This window comes from Anarhichas minor, unplaced genomic scaffold (genome assembly GCF_050575085.1).
Source record: "Anarhichas minor isolate MPS153535 unplaced genomic scaffold, ASM5057508v1 ptg000011l, whole genome shotgun sequence".
Lineage (NCBI taxonomy): Eukaryota > Metazoa > Chordata > Actinopteri > Perciformes > Anarhichadidae > Anarhichas > Anarhichas minor.
The window spans coordinates 3,409,608-3,435,688 of record NW_027466457.1 but is presented as its reverse complement, the minus strand read 5'-3'; the positions used below and the strand labels follow the sequence as shown (position 1 = coordinate 3,435,688).

At 41.6% G+C, this 26,081-nt stretch overlaps 2 protein-coding genes across 3 annotated transcripts; both read right to left on the bottom strand.

Moving 5' to 3' along the window:
* Positions 1 to 66: 66 nt before the first annotated feature.
* Positions 67 to 22,022, bottom strand: polr3b (polymerase (RNA) III (DNA directed) polypeptide B). Of its 2 annotated transcripts, XM_076088905.1 has the most exons (28): positions 21,861 to 22,022; positions 21,494 to 21,526; positions 21,045 to 21,101; positions 20,897 to 20,961; positions 20,695 to 20,770; positions 20,134 to 20,234; positions 19,338 to 19,429; positions 19,139 to 19,256; positions 18,203 to 18,311; positions 17,275 to 17,397; positions 14,221 to 14,337; positions 14,003 to 14,137; positions 12,676 to 12,837; positions 11,847 to 12,047; positions 11,093 to 11,255; positions 9,536 to 9,689; positions 9,171 to 9,245; positions 8,954 to 9,052; positions 8,710 to 8,837; positions 7,023 to 7,232; positions 6,716 to 6,874; positions 6,035 to 6,152; positions 5,746 to 5,888; positions 3,407 to 3,510; positions 2,002 to 2,168; positions 1,161 to 1,274; positions 867 to 1,040; positions 67 to 462 (listed from the first exon to the last, which is right to left on the bottom strand). In XM_076088905.1, the coding sequence occupies exons 1-28, from the start codon at positions 21,930 to 21,932 to the stop codon at positions 333 to 335; spliced, it is 3,399 nt and encodes a 1,132-aa protein (XP_075945020.1). In that variant the 5' UTR covers positions 21,933 to 22,022; the 3' UTR covers positions 67 to 332. The 2 variants fall into 2 exon arrangements, with proteins under 2 accessions (XP_075945020.1, XP_075945021.1); XM_076088906.1 differs by lacking the exons at positions 18,203 to 18,311; positions 19,139 to 19,256; positions 19,338 to 19,429; ... (4 more) ...; positions 21,494 to 21,526; positions 21,861 to 22,022 and adding an exon at positions 17,801 to 18,171.
* Positions 22,023 to 22,611: 589 nt separating this feature from the next.
* endouc (endonuclease, polyU-specific C) lies at positions 22,612 to 25,709 on the bottom strand. Its single transcript, XM_076089855.1, has 8 exons — positions 25,591 to 25,709; positions 25,325 to 25,375; positions 25,126 to 25,225; positions 24,932 to 25,043; positions 24,723 to 24,844; positions 23,525 to 23,637; positions 23,200 to 23,350; positions 22,612 to 23,089 (listed from the first exon to the last, which is right to left on the bottom strand). The coding sequence occupies exons 1-8, from the start codon at positions 25,599 to 25,601 to the stop codon at positions 22,811 to 22,813; spliced, it is 939 nt and encodes a 312-aa protein (XP_075945970.1). The 5' UTR covers positions 25,602 to 25,709; the 3' UTR covers positions 22,612 to 22,810.
* Positions 25,710 to 26,081: the final 372 nt, after the last annotated feature.

Sequence of the window (26,081 nt, the reverse complement as noted above, 5' to 3'; positions counted from 1 at the left end):
TAAATATTTGTAATCAAACAGGAAATGCCGAGTTAAAAGTAACCAAATAGCAGCACACACAGCAGCTGATTGTGAAATAATCTTTTGTAGTTTATTATATACACATAGAAAAACATAACGGTGAGAAAGTATGAACATAAATGAGAAACTTCACATTGTTTTGGTTTGTGAACACCAACAAAAATGTCAATATACGAATTCCTTAAAGGTTTAACCCGTTACCTCTCATCCACAGCTCTAACAGCTTTTAAATTTCAATCAGTTTCAGACTATGTAAATTAAACCTCTAAACCTTTCACTCACACAGACATGTGTTTCTGTCCCCGTCCTGGTCAGTCGTTGTAGCGTGACAGTTTGAGTCGGGGGATGATGTTCATGGACTGCAGCTCCTGGAACAGCAGCTTGCAGGCGTACGGGATACGCAGGGAGGAAACGTGGCAGGAAGACTTGCAGTAGTGACACCTGGAAGATTGGAAGAGAGAATCAGACTGCAGACAAACCAGAGGACTAACGACTGAACTTCCATCAGAAGGACCAGAGTTTTAACTCAAAAGTGATGACTCGGTAGCCAATGAGAGCTCATCTATAGTGAGGTGATGTAGGAAGATAAACTATTAAGAGATGTAAACATTTTATTTAAAGTTAGTGTAAACTTTTTCCTGAAAACGACGACGCTACATTAAGTTTCTTGTTCTTTCAGGACACAGTAATGCACACCGGGTGATGAGGGGGACAAACCCTCAGGTCCATTGCTCCAGGTGTGTCTTACAACGCCTCTCCAGACCTCTAAAGCTTATCCTGTATGTTGGCTTCCAGGAGAAACAGATCAACAGATCTGCACTAGTCGACAGACGTGTCCGACTTACCACCCGGAGTATCCCAACAGGCCGCATTGCCCGCACACGTCCACCTCAAAGGCGTCACTGGAGATCATGAGGCGCTCCAGCAGCAACATACTCGCTCCGTAGCCGATCAGACAGTCACGTTCCATCTCGCCCAGACGCAGACCTCCGTCTCTGGAGCGGCCCTCCGTAGGCTGCCTGATAACAACACAGATGCATAATAATACTGCCAGAGTAATAGAGGTGTTGGTATAAGAGAGCAGCACTGCTCTATTTTTGTTATTTCTATAGAATTACGATGAGACTATTGATTTTTACCTGGTGAGAACGGCTCTGGGGCCTCGGGCTCTGGCGTGCATTTTGTCAAGTACCATGTGCTTGAGTTTCTGATAATAAACCGGTCCAAAGTAGATATAAGCCTCCAGAGGTTCCCTGAGGAAAATACGTAGATATCAAGCTAATGCATCCGTAATGATCTAATCAACACTACAATACAGGATATCTCAATTAACACTCAATTCAATAACATAAACATCAGTCGAAAAACTTTAGACACTGAAGGCTAAGAACCTTCCTGACGACACACAAGGAGTGAGAAAAATTCATAAAATCTACTCCAATAGGAAACTTCTTCCTCATCATATTTTTGATCTATGAATCCTCATAATTCCCTTCAGATAAAGCAAAGATGGGAAGCAGAAACAAATATGGTCACATCACAGCACAGCTGAAAGGACGCATGCACTGAGGCACACCTGGTTAAAAACACAGGACTGTCAGGAGCCCTGTCACGGCTTTATTTAACCCATGAGGACTGTTACCCACTGGTGCTCAGCCCTTCTGTCCCATTCTCACTTTAACATTGCATGGATACACACATCACCTTACAGAGTAAATATCAGGCCTGTATCTTTACCTATGCTGTACAAATGCTACATACAGCTGATAAAGGAAAAAACACTGTATGAAAATGTATTCATTGTTTTGTTGTTGATGAAAATTGAAATCGCTCTGAGGAAAGGTTTCAATATATGTCAGACATGATGATTTTCTATCACAAGCTGGTTTCATGTCTTTGTAAACTCTTAGAGAAAGCAGCCAGTAATGTGAAGTGTGTCTGAGTTGTGTTTGATGGGATGACACATGCGCTCTTTATTACCCAGTGATTCCCGAGGTGACGTAGTCTTTGCCCTGGTAGCTGTATCCATAGCGGATGAGATCCTCGCACACATCCTTCACCTTGCTGCCTCCGAACGCCGTGCCGTAGTGAAAGCGTCCATCCAGGACTCCGGCTTTCCCAGCCAGCAGCTCAATCAACTTTCCCACCTGGCAGAATCAGACACAATGGCTCCGTTCATAACATAAATCGTTTTGTGTTTTGCACTCTCTCCTGGCACCAAATGCTGATATTGTGGGTGAGAATAGATTACACATGTACCCCCGTGGGGTGGGACCGGCACTCTAAGGATGACTGATTTCAACAATTCCTCTGAGGTCCCACCCAGAGGACCCCTGACCCCATCACATAAAAGGAAACACCTACTCTCATTTCACTCTCAGGCCACAGAAACATCTTCCCGAGCCAAACATTTCTGAGTCTTTTCCATGACAACCACAGCGCGCAAACACACTGGCACTGACAACTTCAGCAGTAAAGATCATTCAAGTTTTTACAGTGTCGGGGGACAAAAAGCTGGTGGAAACGGGGCCAAGTTTCATGTCATTCACATTCAGCACCATCCTGCAGTTCAGATGTACCGTGCGTGTTTGATAAAAAACTTCCACACGCCGCTACAGGCGGCAGCTTTGCTGGCAGCCGTCTCCACAGCAACAAATATCTGTTTTGTGAACAGCAAGATTGCTGCTTAGCGCCGTCAATGGACGTGTGCTCTGGAAGCCAACGATAACCCGGAGAGGAGAGGAACGGGGGATAATGACGGCGTTTGTCTCGCAAGAGCCGACACGAACTTATGAAGAGCGACGGTCAACGCGGAGACGGAGGTGATTCAGACTGAACTCGGATGTCTGCAGGTTTTGAACTCGGTGTCAAATTACAGAATCTTCAACGGAAAATAAAAAGTCGATTTGACCTATCTGACAAATATTACACAAACTATTAGAGCTGAAATGATCATACAATTAATTTATCAATTGACAGAAAACAAATCTACAACTGTTCTGACCAATCATTTGAAACAGTAATGCAGAACATTTACTGGTTCCAGACGCTCAAATGTGACCATTTGTTGCTTTTATTTGGTCTTAAATGATAGTGAACCGAATATCTATGAATTTCGGATTGTAGGTCACACGAAGAAAGACATTTGAAGACGTCACCTTGGGCTGTGGGAAAGTATGACAGACATGTTTAAAAAGAAACTATAACTGACATTATATAGAGCAGACAATTAATGGATTAATCAAGAAAACAATCATCTGATTAATCAAGAGTAAAAATAATCATCAGTTGCAGCCCTAAGTCCTAATGACTTATGGAGAAAATACAGTTATAAAAATGATTATTAGTTTCAACCCAACAAAGTATGTTCTTCCACAGTCCGTACCGTCATTCTGGAGGGATAGCCGTGAGGGTTCATGATAATATCTGGACAGATGCCCGTGTCACAGAACGGCATGTCCTCCTGTGGAACGATGAGGCCACAAACACCTGATGCACAAAAACAACAAGCATATTGAAGTCAATGTACACATCTGTACACGCAGCACAACGGCTATACTTTTGCCGAAAATGCAGATGAAGCACAACAAGCACTTTTAAGTGGTTTATCTTTTGATCCAAGAAAAATCTAACTACAATAATCTAAACATCTACTTGATTGTTTAGGTCATTTATCAAGCAAAAAAACGCCGAACCAGTTGCTGATTTCGGCTTCTTACACGCGAGGATCAGATTATATTTTGCATTTATCATCATTGTAAATCGAATAACTTCGGGCTGTTGCTTGGACAAAACAAGTCATTTGAAGACGCCATTTTGGGCTCTCCGAACTCATGATGAGCATTTTTCATTAAGACTTAAAGATAAATCTGAAAAATAATCAATATGAAGTCAGAAATATAACTGTACTATCTTCAATTGTAACCAAAAAGTCAAACCAGCTTTGCCTAACGGACCAAACTGTATTGATTAAAAAATAGAAGACAACTTGTAGTTAAACTATTTGCTGGTGTGGACCTCTGTCAGAATGACATTTCCATACTCATGTGGACGGACGGGGTCCTCTTTTGATTCACATGCTGTGGGGGACAAGCGCTCTGGTAGCCAGGAGTTTAAGTGCGAGTGCAAATGTTTGCTGAGGGGCCGAGGCACTCTTCCCTGGCCAGGGTAAACAGATTGTAGGCCCATTTGCAAATGTAAAAAAGAGAAGAAGGGGAGAAGAGAAGGAGAGCAGGAAGTGGAGAAAGGTGCTTAGCTTGACAGGGAGACCGGGATCACACTTCCATGACTTTCAGTTTAACTCCGAGGAAGTGGAGGGGATCAACTGGAGAGGAGAAATTGAATCCGTGCACGTGGGAAAAATTCACTATTAGCCGAGCAGTCGGCAACACAGCAGACTGTTGATGCCATACAGGATGTAGTAGCAGGATGTTGACCGGGAACAAGTACGGCAATTTGCTGGAAAGTCATCCAAGAGCAGGAAGAAGGTGAAAAGGAAAAGAGAGAAAAGGCGAGTATGGCTGAGCCAGAAGAAAAGGTAAAAGGGGAAAAGAAGAAAGAAAGAAAAGGCAGTAAAAAGAAAAGTTTGAATATCAGGGTAAAAGTAGGATAAAAGAGGAAAGAGAGCAGGAGGAAAGAAAGTGGAAAATGGAGGAAAAGGTGATTAGAAAGATTCAGAGGAGCGAGAGACACTAGTTCCCATAGCAGACATCCTCGGTGTTGTTTGTTTTGTGTGAAAGTGAATGATAAAAGAGGCATGAAATCAGCAGAGAAAGGCAAGACAACAGCAAGGGTCCAGAGCCCTCCATCACAGCTCATACAGCCCCACGCTGGCGGCTCGCACAATGGGCCCCAACTACTGACAACCCCTCCACCCCCACCTCCACAGCTGTGTGTGTGTGTGTGTGTGTGTGTGTAAATAATTAACTTATTCTGCTCTGCTGACCAGGACTTATGAGACTAGTCATGAGTAGCTGTAAGATCTATTGCTGCAGTTAAATTCTAATAAAATAATAAAACCTTGATTTGGGATTCAGTTTAAAATATTGACGTGGTAAATTCTACATACAAATACAAGCCCACTGGAGCAAAGTATGCCGAGCATTTCCTAAAGTGTCCGTGAACACCTCCACATGACTGCATGGAGCTCTGATTAACCCGACTAGCCGTACATCAGTTGCACATCTGGGAGTTTCTCCAGCTAACCCCCCGGCGACCCCTCTCTCTTCGTCACTATCTGAGACAGAAGACATTGTCCCACCCCGAGCTGACCGCCCAGTGGCCACTGCGTTAATGAGGAGAGTAAATTATGCATGGCGCCAGTTAGCTTTTTGATTAAAACATCATACAAGCCCTCAATAGGGGAGGTGCTGCAAAACAATGGAGGTTGTAAACACTTTTTCTCCAGCAGCAGCAGAATACTGCTGGGGTGTAATAAATTTGCATAGTCTGGCACAGGACAAAGAGCCAATTAATTGAAAAGAGCTCTTGAAAGATGAGGACAGGGGGGCAGTGACAGAGCAACAGCTACTGAGACTTGACTCAACAAATGCTCCGGCACAGAGACGACCAAAGTTTTTTTCCCCCAGTCATTTACAATCTCTCATGACAGGTTCAAATTGGGGGCTTTAAGTGGTGGATATTAGCGCAGTGCTCTTTATTCTGCACATTTAGGTTTGAGCCCTTTTTAGAGAGAATACGGTCCGACAGCGCTGAGGTTGGCACCTTTTTGTCCGTGTCGACTGGAGAATTTGTCTCCTATCTCTGGCCTCCTGGTCTGCCTGAGGAGGATCTTGATGAGGAAAGCATCTTCAGCGTTGGATGAAATCATGACCTTCTCGACGTACGAGTCTGTTGTGCCCTTGTAGCTGCAGAAAGAAAGAGGAAGAATGGCCGAAGTGATTTTCTTTACAGCAGGATTTGCAAGAAATCAAAAAAGAAAGTTGCGCGGTTTCTTCTGGACATACAGAAGCTGAAGAGGTGGGTGTGATGTTGGGGGAAGAAGCACACTCACCTGATGGGCACGTCTCTGTATTGGGGCTGGCCTGGCTGGGTACTGCCCTCCAGTGGTGTCTGGGTGACAGTTGGCATGGACTTGTTCACCAACACCTGCTTGTTCTCCACTTTCTCACCTGTGCCCCACACAAGACACATCACACGGTTCATCACAGGGTTATGAGGGCCTGCACAGGCCATTACATGCGCTTATATGATGCGACTCTTACCCAGCACTCCTTTTAATAACTCTCTGAAACGAAAACAATCACAGTCTAAAATCTAGATCAAGTTGTGAATGACAAGAAGAACAGACATGCAGCTACATGTGCATTACTTTTATTTTTTAATTATTTGTAGCCTGTTTATTAATCTCTTTTAACAATGAAAATGAAATTGAACATTTCTTTCCCATATCCCTTTGATTGATTGATCAATTATGTCCCACCCCAACATGTTTCAACAGCAATTACAAAACATTAAGTAACGTTAGACTTTCATGAGGCCTTAAACACTTAAAAAATAACTTGCTGAGTAAAACATCAGTAACAAGCCAATGCCAGCAAAATAGAAATCCTGTAAAAGACTACAGATGAATCCTGTTGTATTCATAATACAGTCAATCACAGTATTGGAGCAGTGGAGCCTGGAATAGAGCAGCAAGGCATCCTGGGTCTCTTCCAGTCCTGCTGGTACTCACCGGGGGAGCAGATGCCGTCAGCATCCAGGATGCTGTGCTTCCAGATTGGCTTTCGTGTGGTAGCATCCAGCATGGGCCCCATCACCTTGTCAAAGGTCTGGTTGGTGTAACGCCGCAGCGTGCACTTAGCGTTTTTATAGACGAGGCACCGGCCAAATCCTGGAGGGAAACATTAGTATTACTGAGTGTCTGTGACCTGAACAACTTGTTGTTAACACAAATATATTGTAATAGAGGACTTTTTATAGTAAAATACGTTTAGATAAAAAAGCTAAAATCCTGTGAAACTGCCAACATGCACCGTCACCTCTGTCAAGCGAGGCTTTGTTGAGGATCAGAGCGTCCTCAATGTCGTAGCCGCTGTAGCTCATCACGGCCACAGTGGCGTTCTGACCAGCAGGCAGCTTCTCAAAGTCAATCAGCTCGATGGTTCTTGTTTTGACCATGGGTTTCTGAGGGTACGCCAGCAGGTACATCAGAGTGTCGATACGGTTCCTCTGGTTGTAGCCAATAGTACCTGAGGAGAGGGGACAAGGAGATGTTTATGGGTATATGGAGCTATCTTGTTAGCGTTTACTGCATATGTATCATGATTTTTAAAGTCCCTGTGTCAACGTAGGGCTAGGCAATAATCCAATATGATAATTTATCGTCATTAAATGGAACCATGTTGTGATTAAATCATATATCGAGATATCGTGACACACAATTACGTCGTCTAAATTGATAATAACGAGCACATACGAACAAAAAGTTCCCCGAAAATCGGATTATTTTGCACTAAAGTTTACAATTAAATGAGAAAATACTCTGTACCTTTCATTAGTCTATATGAAATCACCACATGGTCTTGTGTGAATTTAATACTGACAATTTATTGTATTACCAGAAAACTTGCTATGTAGTGATATATATCGTTATCGAGATACGATACGACCTGTATTGTGGTAGAAGAAACTGGCCCAGCGCTATGTCAATGCACACAATTAGTAACTGTCTATGAATCAATTATGAGTGGATAATATGTGTTAAGTCCTCCTGTTGGGTGGGTCGGGGCTGGGCCTGGTTAGCACCGTCTCAGAGCAGCGGAGTGGAGGAGCGGGCTGTGTCATGGAATAAAGCCTGGCCTCCCTGGAGGCCTTGACATTTGTCAGATGCTATTACTTCACAATCAGGCTACAAGCACAGTCTGTGATAATAGGCCCGAGCCACACAACCAGATTTGCACATGTATAGGGCTGTCCACACAAAACAGACAAGGCAGAGGATATTGGGCCAAATATAGTTCCAGTCTGTGTTTTTGTAATAACGGGGGGGGGGGGGAAGGGAGGAGGTGGCGGACGGAGGTAAAGCGGCGGGGTGGGGGTGACCGCAGCTCTTACGAATGTTAGCAGGGCCGTTTGGGGAAGTTTTGGTTACCAAGGAGCTGTGGGTGCGCACTCTGTGGTCTTTCGCAGCTGAGCACACTGACCCCCTGAGCACAGCCAGAGCAGACACAATGAATTGCTAATGACACTCTGGGTGACTGGCAGGGAAAGGGCCTCCGCACACACACACAGTACAATGGAGGACCTACGCAAGCGCCCCATGTTTGATGTCCATGCGCATACACACACACACTGACACACACATACATACACACATAAGACAAACACTCAATCACACATACAAATGTATTCTGACAAGAAGTAGAGCAGGAGCGGAGTTTTGGGGGAGACGAACCAGCTTGTATCTATACTGTTTGTTATTCTAATGTCCTTTTGAACGATTTTAACTTGTGCAAATAAAACTTTAAACTCTGAACCAGCAGATTTAGGAGGCTGAAGAATGGTCTTGATGTGAGATTAGATTACCATCAGTATCTGTGCTTGTGTGTATGCATGCACAGAAGTAAACACTGTCGCTGTGTGGAGGATGTACGAGAAAGGATTTGAGATCTTTACAGTTTAAAGACCTGCCTGCTGACTGAAGCTACCTGCTCAGCTGAGTCTTACCCATGGCCTGCTTGCCCATAGCACACTGGTATGTGTTCCTGGGTGACTGGTTGTGGTGCGGGTAGGGGATGAGGCCGGCGCACACCCCGAGCAACGTGAAGGGCTCGATCTCCAAGTGTGTCGTGACCCTGCAGAAAAAAAAGAAACAAAACAGAGGAGGCAGTCAGACCAGTGCGTTGAATGACAGAAACAAATCAGGAGAGCCTTTTCACATTTCTTTCCCCCAGAATCAGGTGCTGCTCACTTGCTAATCATGTGTTCATAAAGGGCGATGTGACAGTCATTCTCCTCATTGACATCCAGGTACTCCACCAGGCCCTCGTGCAGAAAGTCTTCAAAGGTTCTGTGGGCAAGAAAAGTGTGTTTAAGTTATATTAAAAAAAAAAACAATCTGCTCTTTAAATATTTATGATTATCTGCAAACAAATAGGCTCTTAAAAGCTCCTGACACCCAGCCTCACCTGTAGCCCTGTGACATGTCTTCAATGTGTTTGTTTTTCACCATGGGCTGTCCCCTCTTCACGATGATGTACGGCCTGATGGAGAACAACACAGAACGGAGCAGAAAGCTGTCAAACTACTAAGAAGAGAAGTTTTACATATTCTTTGTTATTAAACACCAACACATTGGGAGGACAAATTATGAAAGGCGAATACATTTTGCCACTTTAAATTAAGCAAAGAATTCAAACTTGTAAGTAAATGTGACTGTGTTGTACAAAGGCCTGGCTGATGGAGACTAATTGTGTATTACAGAATGCATCCCATAGTGTGTATTTTTTATGCTTTTTTTAATGCCTTGTGTATCAGTCCAGGTTTAAACCACCTGCAGAGACGTCCTCCGTCAGAAGAGATGTAGACGCAGCGGTCGGTCAAGTTGGTGGAGATTGACACAAACTCGTTGATAAAACCCGCCCTGCGCATCAGTCTGAAGGTGTTGATCAGCTTGTGATGATCTCGAATCACACCGAGAATGTTACCTGTCGACATAATACAGACAGACAGAGATAATGCACATACTTTAACTACACAAACACTCAAGTCCCGTTCCCCACCATCGCCTTTTAACATAATCCTGGTATCAGTCTTGGACATGAAGATATTTTTTGTCCTGCAACCTGCAAGTGAGTAACTCCTGTTTCTATTTCAAAGTAAAAGCTCTAGCGTTTTTCTGTGGACAGAATCCCTTCAGTTGTTAACACAAAGCTTTTATTCTGAATTATTTGCAGGACAGTTTGTGGAAATATAATGACTTGCACGGTTCCATAAATTAGTAGAGTGCCGCCTTTTAATTGTTAAAATCATTACTTACAAATGAGCACACTCTTCTTTAACCTTAATCTAAAATCAAGTAAAACTAACATTTATAAATGAACATTCTATTCTTGTTGGCCATCACGGGAGGCTAACAATCTAAAGAAAGGAAGGGCTGGCGGCAGCAGCAGCGCTGCAGCAGAAGAAGCCGTCTGTGTGAACATCACACGCGTGCGAGTTGCAGCACTTCAGCGAGGTAACTGTCACGCACCGCATTATTTTCTCAATTAATCATCCTGTCTATAACATGTCAGAAAATGGGGGGAAATGCCATCAAAATAACTCAGAAACCAATGTGACGTCTTCAAATTACGTTTTGTCCAAGCAACGGTGTGAAATGCAAATATATTGTTTGACATCAGATCAAAGTAAGAAAAGCTGGAACACAGAAATGTTTGTAATAAGACTAAAAAAAAATGTTTCTAAATTACAGAAATCATTTTTCTTTCGATCGACTGCTTGATTTTAGCTCCAGTCTAAGAAAAGAAAAACATAAGTCAAAAAGTTGCAGCAGATAACCGATGTTACTATCGGAGTAACGCGCAGTGAGCAAATTCTACTTATGGGTTAAATTCTGAGTCAAAAACTCCCGTTCGCAAACTTTAAATGGAAAGAAAAAGAGACACAGCATGTGTATACAGTAGTGTACTCTGAACCTCCACGGCTGGTGAAAGCAGAGCTCAGGCTGCCTGCAGGGGTTTGCTCATATCAAGCCTGACAGACAAACGAGTGGAGAACAGAGGAGACACTGTGCTCTGCCTCTGTGTGACGGCACATTTGCAGTGAACACACTCTGAAGGACTTTGACACCTGCTGCTACCAACTAATTAAATGGTATGGCAGCTAATATAATTTGACAGTTATCAGTGGCGAGACAAACATATACAGTAATTAAGGGGCCAAGTTGTGACTCAAGAATAATACCTACCGCTGGCATAAAATTAATGACTTATCAGCCTCCCTGCAAAATTAAAAATTGCTTTCTGTAAGCTTTCTTTTCAAGTGATCTAAAGCAACAGCTTCCACTGTTGGTTCTCTTTGTGTTTATTATTGATGCATTAGGCTTTACCATTGAGGAAGACGAGGAAGACGCTCGGGTAGGAGAGCTCCTCTCCGCACAGCAGGTTGACGTCTTCTACTCCCAGATTGAAGGCCAGTTTGATGATCGGACCGTCCTCCATGTCGGTGGTGATGTGGGTCATCAGAGCCAAGTTCTTCACCAGACCACAGGCCTGCAAACCAAAAACAATGACGTGAACCACGAACAGTTACTATATTATATAGAAGGTTACGTTTCTTTGTATTTACACTAGGGACGGGCGATATTGCAAAAATGTTCTGTCACGATATGGGTCAGAAAGCCCATATGAAATAAACACATGATTTGTCTACTCTTACTTGACAAATGAAAAGTATTTTCTCATTAAATGCAAAATAATCAGATTTTCTGAGAAATTTTAGTATGTGCTCGTTATTTTCAATAAAGAGAACGAGATTGTGTATCACAATATCTCGATATATAATTTCTTCACAATTTTCATCATTAATTGACATGTTACGCACAAAACAACAATACTGAGCCACGCATCTTTGTGAAAACAACACCAGATCAATCTACAACAATATTTAGTGGACCTCTAATCCTGTTTTCAAAAGGCTGTCCTCCAGAACAAGAGCTGTGATACTGTAACCTTGCGGCTCATCTCTGCTCTGCATGTTCCATGCATACTCTTAACTCTGATTTCAACACGGAGCACTGTTAGAATAACCTCGTCACTGGACCTGCAGGAACAGGTGAGGTGTGGCCGCTGCAGCTCACTCACCTCTCCCTCGGGCGTGTCAGACGGACACAGCATGCCCCACTGCGACGGCTGCAGGGAGCGCGGCCCGCTGACCTTCCTGGTCTTCTCAAACTGGGAGGAGATCCTCGTCATCATGCCGAGAGCCGAAATAAAAGAGAGACGAGACAAGACCTGGGTGACACCCTGGCGGTCCATCTTGAATCTCTTCAGAGACCAGTTGCCCTGTGGACAGAAAATTCACTATTATTAACTAACCTGCCTATTAATACATTTTTCATGAACACAGGTAGTGCTGGAGTGACTCTGCAATTCAAACTGTTTGCTTTACTTCTACCTGCTACTAAAGTTACGACTTCATTCTTTATCTAAGAGGAGCTCATGAGAGAAATGTAAAGTGTATCATCGTTCAAATGGTGGAAAAATGTTTTGTTTATTTGGTGAATCTGAAGTATGCACTATATTTGTATTTTTTGTAACAGCTATACTCAATGTATATACTTAGCAATTTCAAAATCTTAGTTCTGAAGAAGACCATGGGATGTGCCTGAAAGCTCTTAGAATATCTAAGTAAGTACACCTTTAATTTAGACATTTTATAGCACTTTACATTAAAGTAAAAGATAATTTAAAAGTTATGGTTTGTGAAAGTAACTAAGGACTGTTCACATAAAAACACATTTATCGTTAATTAATTACCGAGATAGCAGTCTGAGCGTTGAGTATTCACAAAGACAGAGCAGACAGGGACTCTGTTGCTTAAAGACTCCTCAGTAGGCCGGATGTTTGTTGGCATAAGGTTTTAAATCTGGTTCATGCGGGGGTGAGGTGCGTCCTTTCTATTTACACTCACAGTGGATATGGCGTTGACCATGCCGTTGGTGATCTGATCCTGCCGCATGTGCTTCACCACATCAAACTGAGCGGCTCTCTGCTTGGGGATGATCTGGTCAGCGATTTTCTTCAGCTCAGAATTGAACTTCTTAAACAGATCCTCAAACAGCAGAGACAGCAGCTGAGACAGAGAGAGAGACAATCATCATTGATATTATTCACTTGTCACATCTCCGGCCCGGACGTTGGGTAAGAACAGTCATTTCAGAGAGTTGTCATTGTATCTTCATAGTCACACTCTCAGATCTACTGGCACCTCGCATATGTTCCTGCCTTTAATCAGTACCGAGGTGTGTTTACAGTCAGATTTAATAACCAGGTGTGCCGGCTCACCGATAAGCCTGACCTGGCCTCCGTCCCAGGTCCCTGTCCTCCTCCGCCAGGCCTACAGGAGGCAACCTCTCTCAACCCCCCCCACCACCCCCCCACCCACCCTGTGCATTAGCATACATCAAAAACAAACAGGCAGCGCTGCTTAAAATTAATAAAGAAATTAAGCTTCCATTGCGCAGCCAGGCCAATTAGTTGAATGTCAGGGAACCATAATTGGAGAGTGAGGAGAGATTGCTGGCGTTGTTAGTGTGTAAGCCCCCTATTGAAAGAGGGGTCTGTGCCCCCCCCCCTCTCCTCCATCTCCTGCTCCTTATACAGAGCAGGTTGGGGGGGAAATTAAAGGCCTTAAGACAGCAGTAATTACATTATCAGAGCCGGGCCTGCGGATTAGCTCAATCGCTCCAGTCAAGGCAGCAATTCTATTGTCACAGTGCTGAAAAATCCCCATGCTGCCACTGCCTCTGGATTTTGGTGCCACTGCATATCTCTCTCCTGACAAAGCCAGGCTGAAATACAGGGGGAGGGTTGAAAACAAAACAGGGAAAAACAAAGCCGAATAGAAATAATGAGAGTCATATGAAAAGAGAAGGCGGCAGGAACAAAGATGCAGGTGAGAGATCAGGGCTGGAGCAGCCGCTGTCATCTGGTCCAGTGCTGTGACCCATTCACACTAAAGCACGTGAGGGACATTTGTTCTTGTCCACACGTTATGAATCAGAATAAAGCCCGTTTTGTTTTCTTGCGAGTAAAGAAAAGGTAGAAAACACCTTTCAGTTATAAAACACCCCGTTCAACAGGGTGCCTGTTAATGTCAGAACCGACTTCCTGTTGATCCGTCGACAAATTAACAAATAAAATGAACTAAATGGACCTGCATGTCTTTGTCTGGCTGGCGGATTAATTATGGCATTACACCAGCAGTAAATGAGAGCACATGGAGCATCGAGGCTTACCTGTCCGGCCAACTCCAGACGTTTGTTGCCATAGTAATCTCTGTCGTCCACCTTGTTGCCCCCTTGAGCCAGGATCACCCTCCGAACCATCACAGCCAGGTAAATACACTTTGCCCGAAAGTTAAACTCTTTGACCTGCAGACAGAATACCCAATGATTACACTCTGTGGAATACACCGAGTGTACTGTGATTCTTGTCCGTCTGTTAACCAACATACGGGCACATGTGTGAGGATAAGAGACGCCAAAAGCTCTCTGGCCTCCTCCATCTTGGTCTTCTTGGGGCCTCCCCACATGCGCTGTCTCCGCACTTTATTCCCGAGGTACCGGAGAGCCTGAAACACAGAGCAGCAGATACAGCCGAGGTCAGGGAGAGCCGAGTGATGATGTTGGTACGGATGCGATACCCAAAAAAACATACCGTAGCGATATAAAGTTGTTTTTTTTAACAAACTTTATCTAAAATGTTTAACATTTGCAAAAAAACAAACATATAACGTCATCTACCCACACACCTGCCCTCCCAACCAATCCAACCTCTTGGCTATAAGACCTTGACAAAAAGATAACTAATAAGTAAATCAATTAAAAAACAATCAAATTAAAACGTAACCACGAGGGAAAGGAAGAGGATGTGGGATGATCAGCCATCCTTGACATAGATTAAAACTAGAAGGGGCTAAACGTTCTAGACACAACATGCATCAGTGTTAAACAAAATGCTGAAATTAGATTTATTTCAAGAAATATTGGATCAAAGAAAGAATTAGAGAGAATCCTATGATCCTGATCAGGCTTTACCCAGAACTGGTCAATAGTTCTGTATTTAAAAGGCATTTGGTGGAAGTGTGTTTGAGGCTGATTGTAAAATGATTAACATGTGTGGAATTTTCAAGAAAAAGCGCGCAGAAAACACATGTGGGAGGTCAAGCAACACACGCACACACACCTCTGGAGCCCTCTACTGAACTATAGAAAAGGTCAGAGGATAATGAGACTTAAGACCTTTTGCAAGACCACCCAACCTGCATTAGATACATTTCTTTCTCTCTCTCTATCTATATATATATATATATATCTATATATCTATATCTATATATATATATCTATATATATATATATATATATATATATATATATATATATATATATATATATTTAGTATGTACACATAAATACCGTGTGAAAAAAAGTTATTGTCTAATTTAGAGAAATAAAAGATTATTTATATATGAATATATATACATATATATACATATTGTAATATCATATATTCATATTTATTAATTGATGGAATCTTCAGATATATCAAAGTATAGATCAGTAGAAAAAAAGATGACAGACAAATATAGTTTAAGCAGATTACTTATCATAATCTGATAACAATGTTTCTTAAGCCTCGTCTGCCTTTAATTATATAGATTTAGGCCTCATTGTGCACATTACAATGACCCAATGAATACCGTGAACAGACATCGTGGAGGCTGGCAGACAGAGGAACATGAGAGCTACGGAGGCTGGTTGCTAGGAAGCAAATATGGCCTCATCAATGCATCATTCCTCGAACAACATAATCTTTATGAAAAACAAATTGGTCGATTGCGTTCATCTGTAGATGTCAAAGAAAACATGCGGGCCTGCTGAATAAACCACCCGAAGCATTACTTGACTGGCTGGTAAGACAAAACCTCCGTCACCTGATCACAGAGAGACAAAGAAAATACCTTCTGTCAACAGACACACATCCTCCTCTTCAGACGGAGGTAACGAGCATATTAGGGCTGGCTGATAATTCAATAACGCCGCTTACTGACTTCCATCTTAATCATACTGTAGTGATGTCATCCACTGAGTTAAAAAAAAAATAATTATCCTCAATATTTTGACATTTTCAGAAATATGCTTATTCACTTTCTTGCTGAGAGTCGGATGATAAGATGACCACCGTTATGTCTGTATGCTAAACATGAAGGCGGTTAGCTTAGGTTAGCACAAAGACTGGGGGGGGGACAGCTAGCCCGGCTCTGTCCAAAGGTAACATTCTGCCTACCAACACATCTAAAGCTCACTAATTAACACACTACGTCTGGTTTATAGATTAATACAAATACCAAAGAGTGAGAGCGTCAAGTAGTGGATTTATTGGGGGGTTAATGTGACTTCCCGAGTCTTGTTGTCTCTGTGAGTTTGCCAGGCAACCTGCAGAGACTCCAATTAGTAAGCTTTATGCTGAGCTCACACTTTACTAGAGCGACAAAACAACAGGCTACAAGTCATTATTAATGGAAGCCATTGACATGAAGCGACAAACGGACGGCCGACACTTGTCGGTGTGTGACGGGCTACAGATCAAAGTTGAGCTGGTCTTAACTTTTTTTCAATGATGCGGTGAAACGTCAGTCGATCGCATATTGTCTTTAAACTTGTCCTGTGCTATTTAACTACGTCAAAGAGCACTCGAGCGACACTTTAACAGCGACTCACCGACAATGTCGCTCTCCACACTTCGTTTTGTTGCTTGTAGTGTGAACTCAGCATTAGAGGAGCCGCTAGGCTGGTTTTCTAATCGTTGGGGAGAGCCAGGCTAGCTCTGTTTCCAGCCATTATGTAAAGCTAAATGAATCTGCTGTACATGTATATTTACAGCACAGACATGAGTGCTATCAATCTTTTCATCTAACGAATAAGTGTATTTCCCAATGTGTCAAACATCTCCTACATTTCCCATAATGCAACAAATTGCATCCATTTACTTGACCATCCTGCCTGGTTATGCACACACCCCTCAAACTCCACACCCACAGTTTGTAGCGCAGAGGATCTGTTAACTTATCAAGTTCAGGCTGAGGAAAAACCTTGATAACATCAGTTATTTTTCAGATTTGTTTGTGATTTTTTTTTCTTTAGTGAACTGAATATAATCGAGGTAAACCTTAAACTTCTGCTTCTACTTTATTTAATCATGCACTTTCAATTTTTGTACTTCTTTTTTATGGGCTCTCTTTTTTGTCTTCTTATTTCTATGTACTTTTACTATTTATGCATTATTATCTATTAGAATTAGCAGTTGTAATTTCATCATTTGTTCATGTTTGCTTTTTAAACAATCATGTCTGTATGTTTTGTTAGCTTTGTAAATCTAAATAAAAAGAGAATTTAAGGCAAAGTAGGATTCCTTCTAACTAGTAAACTGACTATTAAGTGTAAAATCAGTGGAGTATTCCTATAATGTTATGATAATTATTTCAACCACGCATGGACCACTGAGGTACCTGAGTCTGTGTGAAGATCTGGGCCTTCTGACACTCCTCCAGGCTCGGGGCAAAGCTGGCCATGACGTGCTCCTCCGTACCGATCATCTGCACTATCTCCTGGTCACTCTCTACGCCCATACCCTGTGTGAACGACCAGCAGAGAGTGTGTGATGGGAAGTGAGATTAGAGGATAAATATTTCATTTATGCGACTACATAAAGACCTTAGAAATGAGGTGAAATGTACACAAAGTAGACATTCTACAACTAGTAACTGGAAGAAGAGGTGAGTCAGGAGGCATAAGGAGGAGCTGTGTTTGTACACGGAGGGAAGAGTGAACTGGGAGTCATGAGGTTGTCTGACATTTGTTTATGGAAATGTGAAGCTATGGGAACTGATCCGTCTGTCCCACACTTTATCGAAGGTTGTTTCTGCAGCCAAACAACGGGGAGGGACGGGGAACAAGTCACCCAGGATATACAAGTGCACTGCAAACAGAGCGAGCATGCAAACTGCGTCCTGCGGATAATGACTCAACACTCACGGGTCGACGTGTTTGGAGAGATTTGTCCTCAGTGGGGAAAGGAGTTAATGACGGCAGCTGTCTAACTGACATTTTCATTGAGGGCAAAATGCGACACATGAAAATGAATCTGATGAAGAGTTACTGAAACTGCTGACTTCTAACTGCACTAACCTGCAACAAAAATCACAAAATGCGATATGCATTATTAATGCGGTGTGAAATCATCTATTGCAGATAACTCAGGCTGCAGTGAAACAGAGCGAACTATAAAACGTTATTCCATCTGATAAAGTTTCTTTGGAAACAAACTGAAGTTTTTGGCCTCAGTAAAAACAACTCACGGAGCTGTCTCGTAGCGCCCCCTACTGGAGGTCTAGTAGCACTCTGCTGTGTCATTTTAATCATCAACAACTCTTTCACCTTGAAAATGATGGCAATGGGGGCGTCCTCCGACAGCGTGTTGTGTCTCAGGTAGAATCGGCCTTGTTTGACGATCATATTAGTTCTGCTCTTCTTCTCATGAGTAGAGCTGAAATTGAAGACGAGATAAAATCAGAGCAGATGAAGAACCAGAAGGTTTGACAAAGAAAGCGAAATATTTCACAATAACATAAGAAATGGAAACTTATGGAAACAAAGGTAACATATGTAATTCCGTCTTTCTTGTAACTGCAACAAGTGGCAGTGTTCGGTATTAAAAAGGTGTTTCGTGGAGTATTTGAGATTTAAGATCACTAGGGTAACCGACGCTGCACGGCTGCAGGTAAACCTCAAAGAATTAGATCAAAACAGCCTGACCACTGACATAATCGATCACTAGACTTCAACGCAACGCAAAGTAACAAACCATTTTAACAGGTCAGAAGAATCACTTTGCTGTTCCAGGCTTTTCATTTAGCTTCTAACTAAAAGCTCAGAATAACACGAGGAGACTTCTTGATGATAAATGCAAATAAAGACATAAAAACAACGTAAAATTGGTAAAAGTTCAACTTTAAGCATAACTATTTATTTTTTGAAGGTAAAGCAACACAACTCACACATTCTACCTCTTGGAATGTAAAAGATCTACTCTGTTTGAGTTCTGTTAACGTTTATAGAGACTTTTTGAATGTAGATTATTGGGAATGAAAATGGAGCAACGGGTAAGAATGAATGACCACATTTCAAGAAATGATTTGGCATTTGAGTCTGATTGTCTGTTGACGTTTTATTTGTCTGTAGAGGTTTTGTGTGTTTCACAAGCAGTTGCCTATAAATCCTGCAATCTGTGCAACTATTATCAATGGCAATGCAATTAGTTTGAACTCTGTCACTGCACTGAATGGATGATTAGGGGAGAAGTTGTTACAGTACCTGGTAACGGAGGCTCCAACTGCCCCCTTCCTGTCCTGCTCCACAATGATTCGGTTCTTAGACAGCTGTTCCTGGATCAGAATGACTTTCTCCTGACCTTTTACAATGAAATAACCCCCTGTGAAGCAATACCACATGGAGCGTATTAATAAATGTGAGGGTGCGTTACTGCTCTCATTCTGTGTCATCCTTTGTGTACCTGGATCCAGAGGACATTCATTGAGTTTAGAAACCTCGATGTGCGTCTTTCCTGTGAGAACACAGTTCGAGCTTCGCAGCATGATTGGCATCCTGAGAAAAGCAGAGTTAAATACATTAATACCAAGAGCCTATGAATGACTTTATACTAGCATTTATATATTATTATATTATAGTGTATATGTTTGTAGATTATTTTGTATCCTTTATGGACAAAAACTGTGAAATAACAGCTTAACATTATCAAACAGAGCAGGTGGAAGAGTTATAGGAATACTTCACCACCAAAACTACCATCAAATACCCGCCCTGTATTACCTCAAAGAAAATGTGTTGCATGCCCCAAACAAACGAGATAAGTCTTGATGAATCGAAGTAAATGGGGACCGTGTTCAACAACAGCAAAACTATACTAAAACATCGGTTTTCAAACTCTCAAACAACACATGCAGTATAATCAAAGTCTCATTTATCTAGTCGTATTCTCACTACTTCTCAAACACATGCATTTTAAAACATTTCCGCACAAACAGGGTCAGGCTTGTGCAGGTGCTCTCCTCGCACTAACGAGGAATTCATCAAGACTTTTCTCAGTTTTTTGACTCTTTGTTCACTGTGAAGGCAGGCGAAATAAAACTCAGGGAACACAGGGTGAGTAATTGATATATGAAATGGTCATTTTGGGAGTGGAAGTATACATTTAAGATCAATTAAAAAGGAGAGCAGTATTAACGGTGAGTAAAAGATGTTGTATCCAGTCATAAATTAAATCTGGGCAGGATGTGACACTACGATACCTTCCAATGGGCAGTGCATTGCGGATGATTCTCTGACTGCCACGAGTGTACTCTATGTCCACTGTGATGGGAGCTGAATAGGTCATGTCTCTGAGACGACACTGTAAAAACAACAGCAACAATGAGTGAAATGTTCTGACATTTGATGTCATCAGAGATGTGTTTGCATAATTACCAAATATCTTTATCAGGGCTAGAACTAATGTTGGTTTTTAAATGATCGATTCATCGCTTAATCTATGAAATATCAAAACATAGTGAAAAATGTGCATCGTACTTTAGGTTTCTAGAACCCATATATTTGTCATTACATTACTTTTTGGTCTGATCAAATGTACAAAAACAAACAATTTGTTAATAATAAAGCGAAACAGAGAACATTCTCACATTTGAGAAGCTGCAAGCTGCAAATATTTGACATTTTTGCAATTATAAAAATTGTTGACCCTCAGTTATCTGTAAATTGGCAAATTGGCTCTAATTAGCACAAAACTAAGATGTTAAACTGCAGCTACACCTGCCAACAAAGGTTCATAACATTACACAACAAACTAAACTTACTTCATGAGGAGATACTGGTCTGGTTACGTTGAAGCTTTCTTCAACATCAGGCATGCCAACGTAGATATTGAGGTATCTGCAAAGAAAACATTCATAAATATTAATAACATCATTCAATATTCTCAATACAAGCCGCTTCATGTATGTCTGCAGTGTTAGATTACTGTCGGTTAACCCAAACGATGATGTTCACGGGACTCACTTGAGGTACCACATTGGATCAGCATCACTTGTGATCTTCTCGTTTGCTTTCATTATTTTCTTTATCTGGAAAACCAGACATAAACAACATCAACATATATACAAAAAGATACAGCTGTACACACATTCAAGTTGGAGTTGTGTTTTACCTCAACATTGATAAAATAGTTAAAGGAGTCGATGTGCTGCTTCACCAGCCCTTTCACCTGGAGAACGGATTGAACAAGTCAAAATGTAAAAATGTCAGTTTGTGATGCATGTAGTGCTGAAATAATTAGTCTGATTAGTTTATCAAGTACCTTCTTGTGACCAGAAAAGATGGAAATAAAACCATTTAATTGCAGATTATTAGCATCTACCCCTATAATATTTCCGAGTGTGTCGGGCTATTGTAGGCAAGGTTGCAAATCCATGATTATAGTGTAATTACTGCATTAACGTGAAGCATTTCATTCACTAGATTAAAGACAGACAGACTACCCTCTGATCATTTCATCCAACATATACCATGATAGAGGATTTATAGACTACGTGTAGGATAACATTCAGCAGGGGATATTTGGGGTAAACAGCAGGTGGATGAAGGTTGGTCTGTTACCTTTAGAAAGGCCGGTAACAGTTTCCATTTTTCCTGTAAAAAAAAGACATAAAACAACACGTCAGGTTTTACTGGACTCTTGTCATTAACCAGCAGTGAGAGCACATTTCTTGAAACACTTTTATATTCTGCAACCGCAAGTTAAAGTTATCAAAATATCTTCAATTTGCAAACTGACAATTCCCCCGAAAACAATATGAATACGTGCGACTCTACAACTGACACCCTGTCTGTGGTTTCGGTTCATATAGCGTTAGCTCTCCACAAGCTGTTTGTTATGTTTTGTCTGTCGTGATAGCCACCATGCTAACGTTAGCTTCTCCACTCGTGGTGTGGAACTTTCGGTCTTTATTTCCTCCCGACTCACCGCTATAGTGTTGACAGGAGCCGCCAGCTCCTGAGGAGTCATGTCACTAAACTCTCCTCCGAGTACCTCCATGGTTATCTCCACTGTTCAACAGCAAACACACACGACTCTGCTCATACTGTCAATGTTGATATAACTGTGTCGTCGGAAGTCGCTGCAGCATGCGAACTCTTATGTGTTCCACTGTAAAACGTCCGTGTGGGCGGAACAGAAGAAAGTGTTCCGCCTTTCGTCTTTTTCTTCACCTGAAAAAAGTCGTGCGATCTTTTGCAATAATTAGAGAGATTATAGTATAGAGATCAATGTATGCATGTTTGTAGGTATAGTTATCTGGCAAGTGTTTGTGAACATCAGCATTAACTCATCGCACAAACAAATTTGAGTTGCCAAATGTGCCTAGGAGGTATACATATAGACAGGTATTGTGGATTCAAAGTACTGGTGCTTTACTTGTGTGTATTTCGATTTGTGGTAATGTTTTCGTTTATTACTACTACTGAAAATGGCCAAATACTAGCCAATTGAGAGAATTAGTAAATACAAAAACATTTAAACAAAATGAAATGAAATATATTTCTCACTTCGTTTGATTTGTCCAGATTGGGGAAACTTCTGCTGTCACTGCACTTCTCCAGAAACTCAATCAGAGCTGGACTTGAATTTGACTTACTTGATACTTAACTTTATATAAACTCAAAGCATAAAGGACATTTCATAAATACACCAAATAGTTGACTTTCAAAACCATCAATTAACTTTATTGAAATAGCTTTTTTATGACAAATTAATCAAGTTTACAGTTGTCTTGATAAAAATTACAGATGTTTACACATGTCATATACTAAGAAGGTCTGTGGCATCTAAACTAAACCACAGTACATTTGTGCCTCAGCTTGTTGGGCATGAACATTATAATATGAGTGTCACTTTGGGTCAGTAGATACTCCACATCAGTGTGAGTGCTGCTGCCTAAGATGTCTGCCGTTGCTGCTGAGCAGTTTTGGGTACGCCGTCCCGAGGGAGCGTCCATGCCTGATGACCACCAGCTCCATCCGACACTGGTCGATGTTGACCAGCACTGTGGTGCTCCTCTCTGTGTTCATGAGGAAGACGATGGTGAAGAGCGCCATCTCAAACTCAGGGCTTGTCCCGATGAAGGCGCTGCCAACGGGCTTCACCAACCCGTGCCAGCTGAACTGGAGGTTCAGAACGTGGTCGTCTTGATCGGGCTGAGGGCAGAAACACATGAACGTTACTTTAGTAGAATAAAGGAATAAAGAAAACCATTCAAGCTGCTACAGAAAGAAAGGCTCACGAAGTTACACATTGTCATACTCACTAAGTCATAATCCCTGGCCTTGTATCCTTTGTAGTCCAAGTGCAAGTTTTTTTCTTGCAGGTAGAACTGGATCCAGTTGTGAAAACCGATGATTTCTGTCCCAGATTTCGTCTCTCCAACGAACACATGCTCGAATCCACAGGAGTCCAGGCTGGTGAATGTTTTAGTTTAGAGATACCAAACAAAATAAAATATTACTTAGAAACAATTACATAACTTTTTACACAATCAGAGAAAATCCCTCGATTGCTTTCGGTGCACACACAGATTCTCTGATGAATTCAACAATCGGACACGATCATCTGCAGCTGTTTGGGCATCTCACCCTGTGTTCCTACGCCTGTGGTAGAGGTGGAACCAGATCAAATGCAGCTGACTCTTAAAGTGCCTCAGGTCAGCGCTGGACTGTGCTTTGCTCACCAGGTACCGATGAGCCCTCTGTGGACAAATCACAATGATGACGTACAGCTCTGTTGAGCTGACCCAATACAGAGAACAAGCAGGCATGAGGAAAAACATAATCCACATTCAGATGTATTCTTATATTTAATTGTTTTTAACCTTGAGATACACGTTTTAACTTATCTCTTCTCAAATCTTTTTAAAACAGTTAAAATTAAAAGAGGCCTTTTAGTGTTAACATGGTAACATGATATAGAATGTATTGAACTTCAGTATTTGTGGAAAGACTTATTCAATGTAAAAGAAACAGACTTACTGACACTCACCGAGGAAATACTTCAGAGTATATTTAACAGTATTTAGACACAGTACTACTCTACTATATACAGCCCTTTGATAATTCCCAGAGCTATTATCACTTTACTTCAAAATTTGTATATTTACTGTATGTCCATTATCTTTTTTTATTTTCTTAAATGTTCTCTTAAAAATGTTTGTACATGTTATACATATCTTTTTCTCTCTTTGCTTACGCCTGCGTTATACACAGTCTACAGAGATTGTTACTAAGCACTCCACTGCAAACTGTACTGTCCATGATTGTGTATGTAACAAACATTGTTGGTGTGGGAAGATCTTATAAGAAGCTTGATTAACAAGAGGGAACAAAATACTAAAAGATGTTATTGTCCTCTGCAAAAAACTTAAGTCCTGACGTCAACTACAGCCATCAGGTCCATCTAACAAGTACTGCATGTTCTTCCCAACCGATCCTCTTTGGGGAGACCAACAGAGGCCAACTAAGCATTCCACAGCTGCACATGGATGTTTTTCTCTCTCCAACATCCTGAAGTAATGAGTTCAGTGCTGCAGTGTGGCTGGTAACGGAAAAAACTCTTCCTGGAGTTCATCTGCACTCTCAAAACCCCAAAACGTGAGGAAACAATAAACTGGAACAACAACAACTTTGAATGTATTATATAAGTCATCTTCCTACTCTGGGAAGACATCCAAACAAAAAGGGGCAAGGAATGAGGTGTTGTGCAACAGAAACTATAGTAACAGAGTTGTCAAAACACATGGCTGGGTAGATGCAACTGGTTGTAACATGTCAACTGTACCTTCATGACTTCTGTCTCTAAGACAGCATCCAGGAAGAGATTAATCTCTGTCAGCTCCTCTGTTGTGACTCGTTCAGCCACACCTGTGGACCGCTCAAAGTTGTCCAGGAGATTTATGAACACTGCAGGGGAAAGAAAAAAAAGTTGAATTTATCACAGTGAAGTCTGCAAATGAGCTGGATTATTGTGTCTGTTACAGAGACACTTACGGGAGTAGGTGGTTGTGTTCGTTAGTTTGGTCTCGTTAACATTGGAGAACAGAGGCTGTGAAGCGTGATCCCGTACAACATGGCTGCCTTGGTTTACAAAACTGGCTCTACCCTGGAGAGTCCAAACACAGAATGTACCTTTGTGAAAACAGGAGACAGCCCGAGTGTTGTCAGAATAAGAATGTGCTTCGTACCTGAACAGAGATCGTGTAGTCCGTCGCAGGCGTCATGCGGTTCACATCCAACACCCACAGCTCATTGAAAATAGTGGACAGTTCCTGGTTTACAGCTGGTCTGTTTACACAAAGTCAGGTATGAGAGAAAAACTGAGGAATACTGTCAAACTGAATAAACGCAGTAAGTCGTGAGAAACGTTCCGATCGTCTACTGTACCTCGATGCATCCAGTCCACTGAGACACAGAAGGGCGAGGAGTCCACAGAACCTGTACATCACACGTTAAACACATTCTCTATAAATACATCAAAGAGTGGGAATAAAAGAACACTATTAGAATAAAAAGAATTGCCGAGAGCATTATGAAAAAAAAAATACCTGTTGTTGTTCTACAGTCATAAACTAACTTAAGAAACTTAACTTGACTACAGAGATGAAATTAATTTCATTAGCAATTGGTAAAAATAAATAAAAAGTACACACCTTGCAGCCATGATGCTCCTTCACTCCGATAGCTCAGACTGCAGAGTGCTCTCGTGTCTGTTTCCAGTCCAGTCTCAACCCGCTCTTCATATCCTGCAGGGCTTGTCCGTGTCCATTAATTGCGCATGGGCGACTGTGAACCAACTCGCGCTGATGTTTACGTTTTGACTGTATAGCCATCAGGGGGCGCTCTATCTCTTCTGCCAAATGTGTTATAATCAGTGGTGTATAAAGTACCCAAAAGCCATACTTGAGTAAAAGTAAAGATACCTTACTGGAAAATTACTCCAGTAAAAGTAAAAGTCACCTATTAGAATACTACTTGAGTAAAAGTCTTAAAGTATCTGATATTTATTGTACTTAAGTATCAAAAGTAATTTTCTGATATTAAATGTACTTAAGTATTGAAAGTAAAAGTACAAATAAATGCTGTTAATAAAAAAGCAAAGGGTCAGAATTTTGAGAATTATGAAGTTTATTCTTTTAAGTGC

What these genes read in the sequence shown, in the direction of transcription:
- polr3b (XM_076088905.1), bottom strand. Translation starts at nt 21,932, where the DNA reads ATGGAGGTACTCGGAGGAGAGTTTAGTGACATGACTCCTCAGGAGCTG. An exon ending in TGTTACCGGCCTTTCTAAAG is followed by an intron (nt 21,102 to 21,493) that starts GTAACAGACCAA and finishes TCCGTTCTCCAG; the next exon opens with GTGAAAGGGCTGGTGAAGCA. An exon ending in CTTCCTCGTCTTCCTCAATG is followed by an intron (nt 9,690 to 11,092) that starts GTAAAGCCTAAT and finishes TTATGTCGACAG; the next exon opens with GTAACATTCTCGGTGTGATT.
- endouc (XM_076089855.1), bottom strand. An exon ending in GAACACAACCACCTACTCCC is followed by an intron (nt 24,845 to 24,931) that starts GTAAGTGTCTCT and finishes TTTCCCCTGCAG; the next exon opens with TGTTCATAAATCTCCTGGAC. An exon ending in AGGCCAGGGATTATGACTTA is followed by an intron (nt 23,090 to 23,199) that starts GTGAGTATGACA and finishes TTCTGCCCTCAG; the next exon opens with CCCGATCAAGACGACCACGT.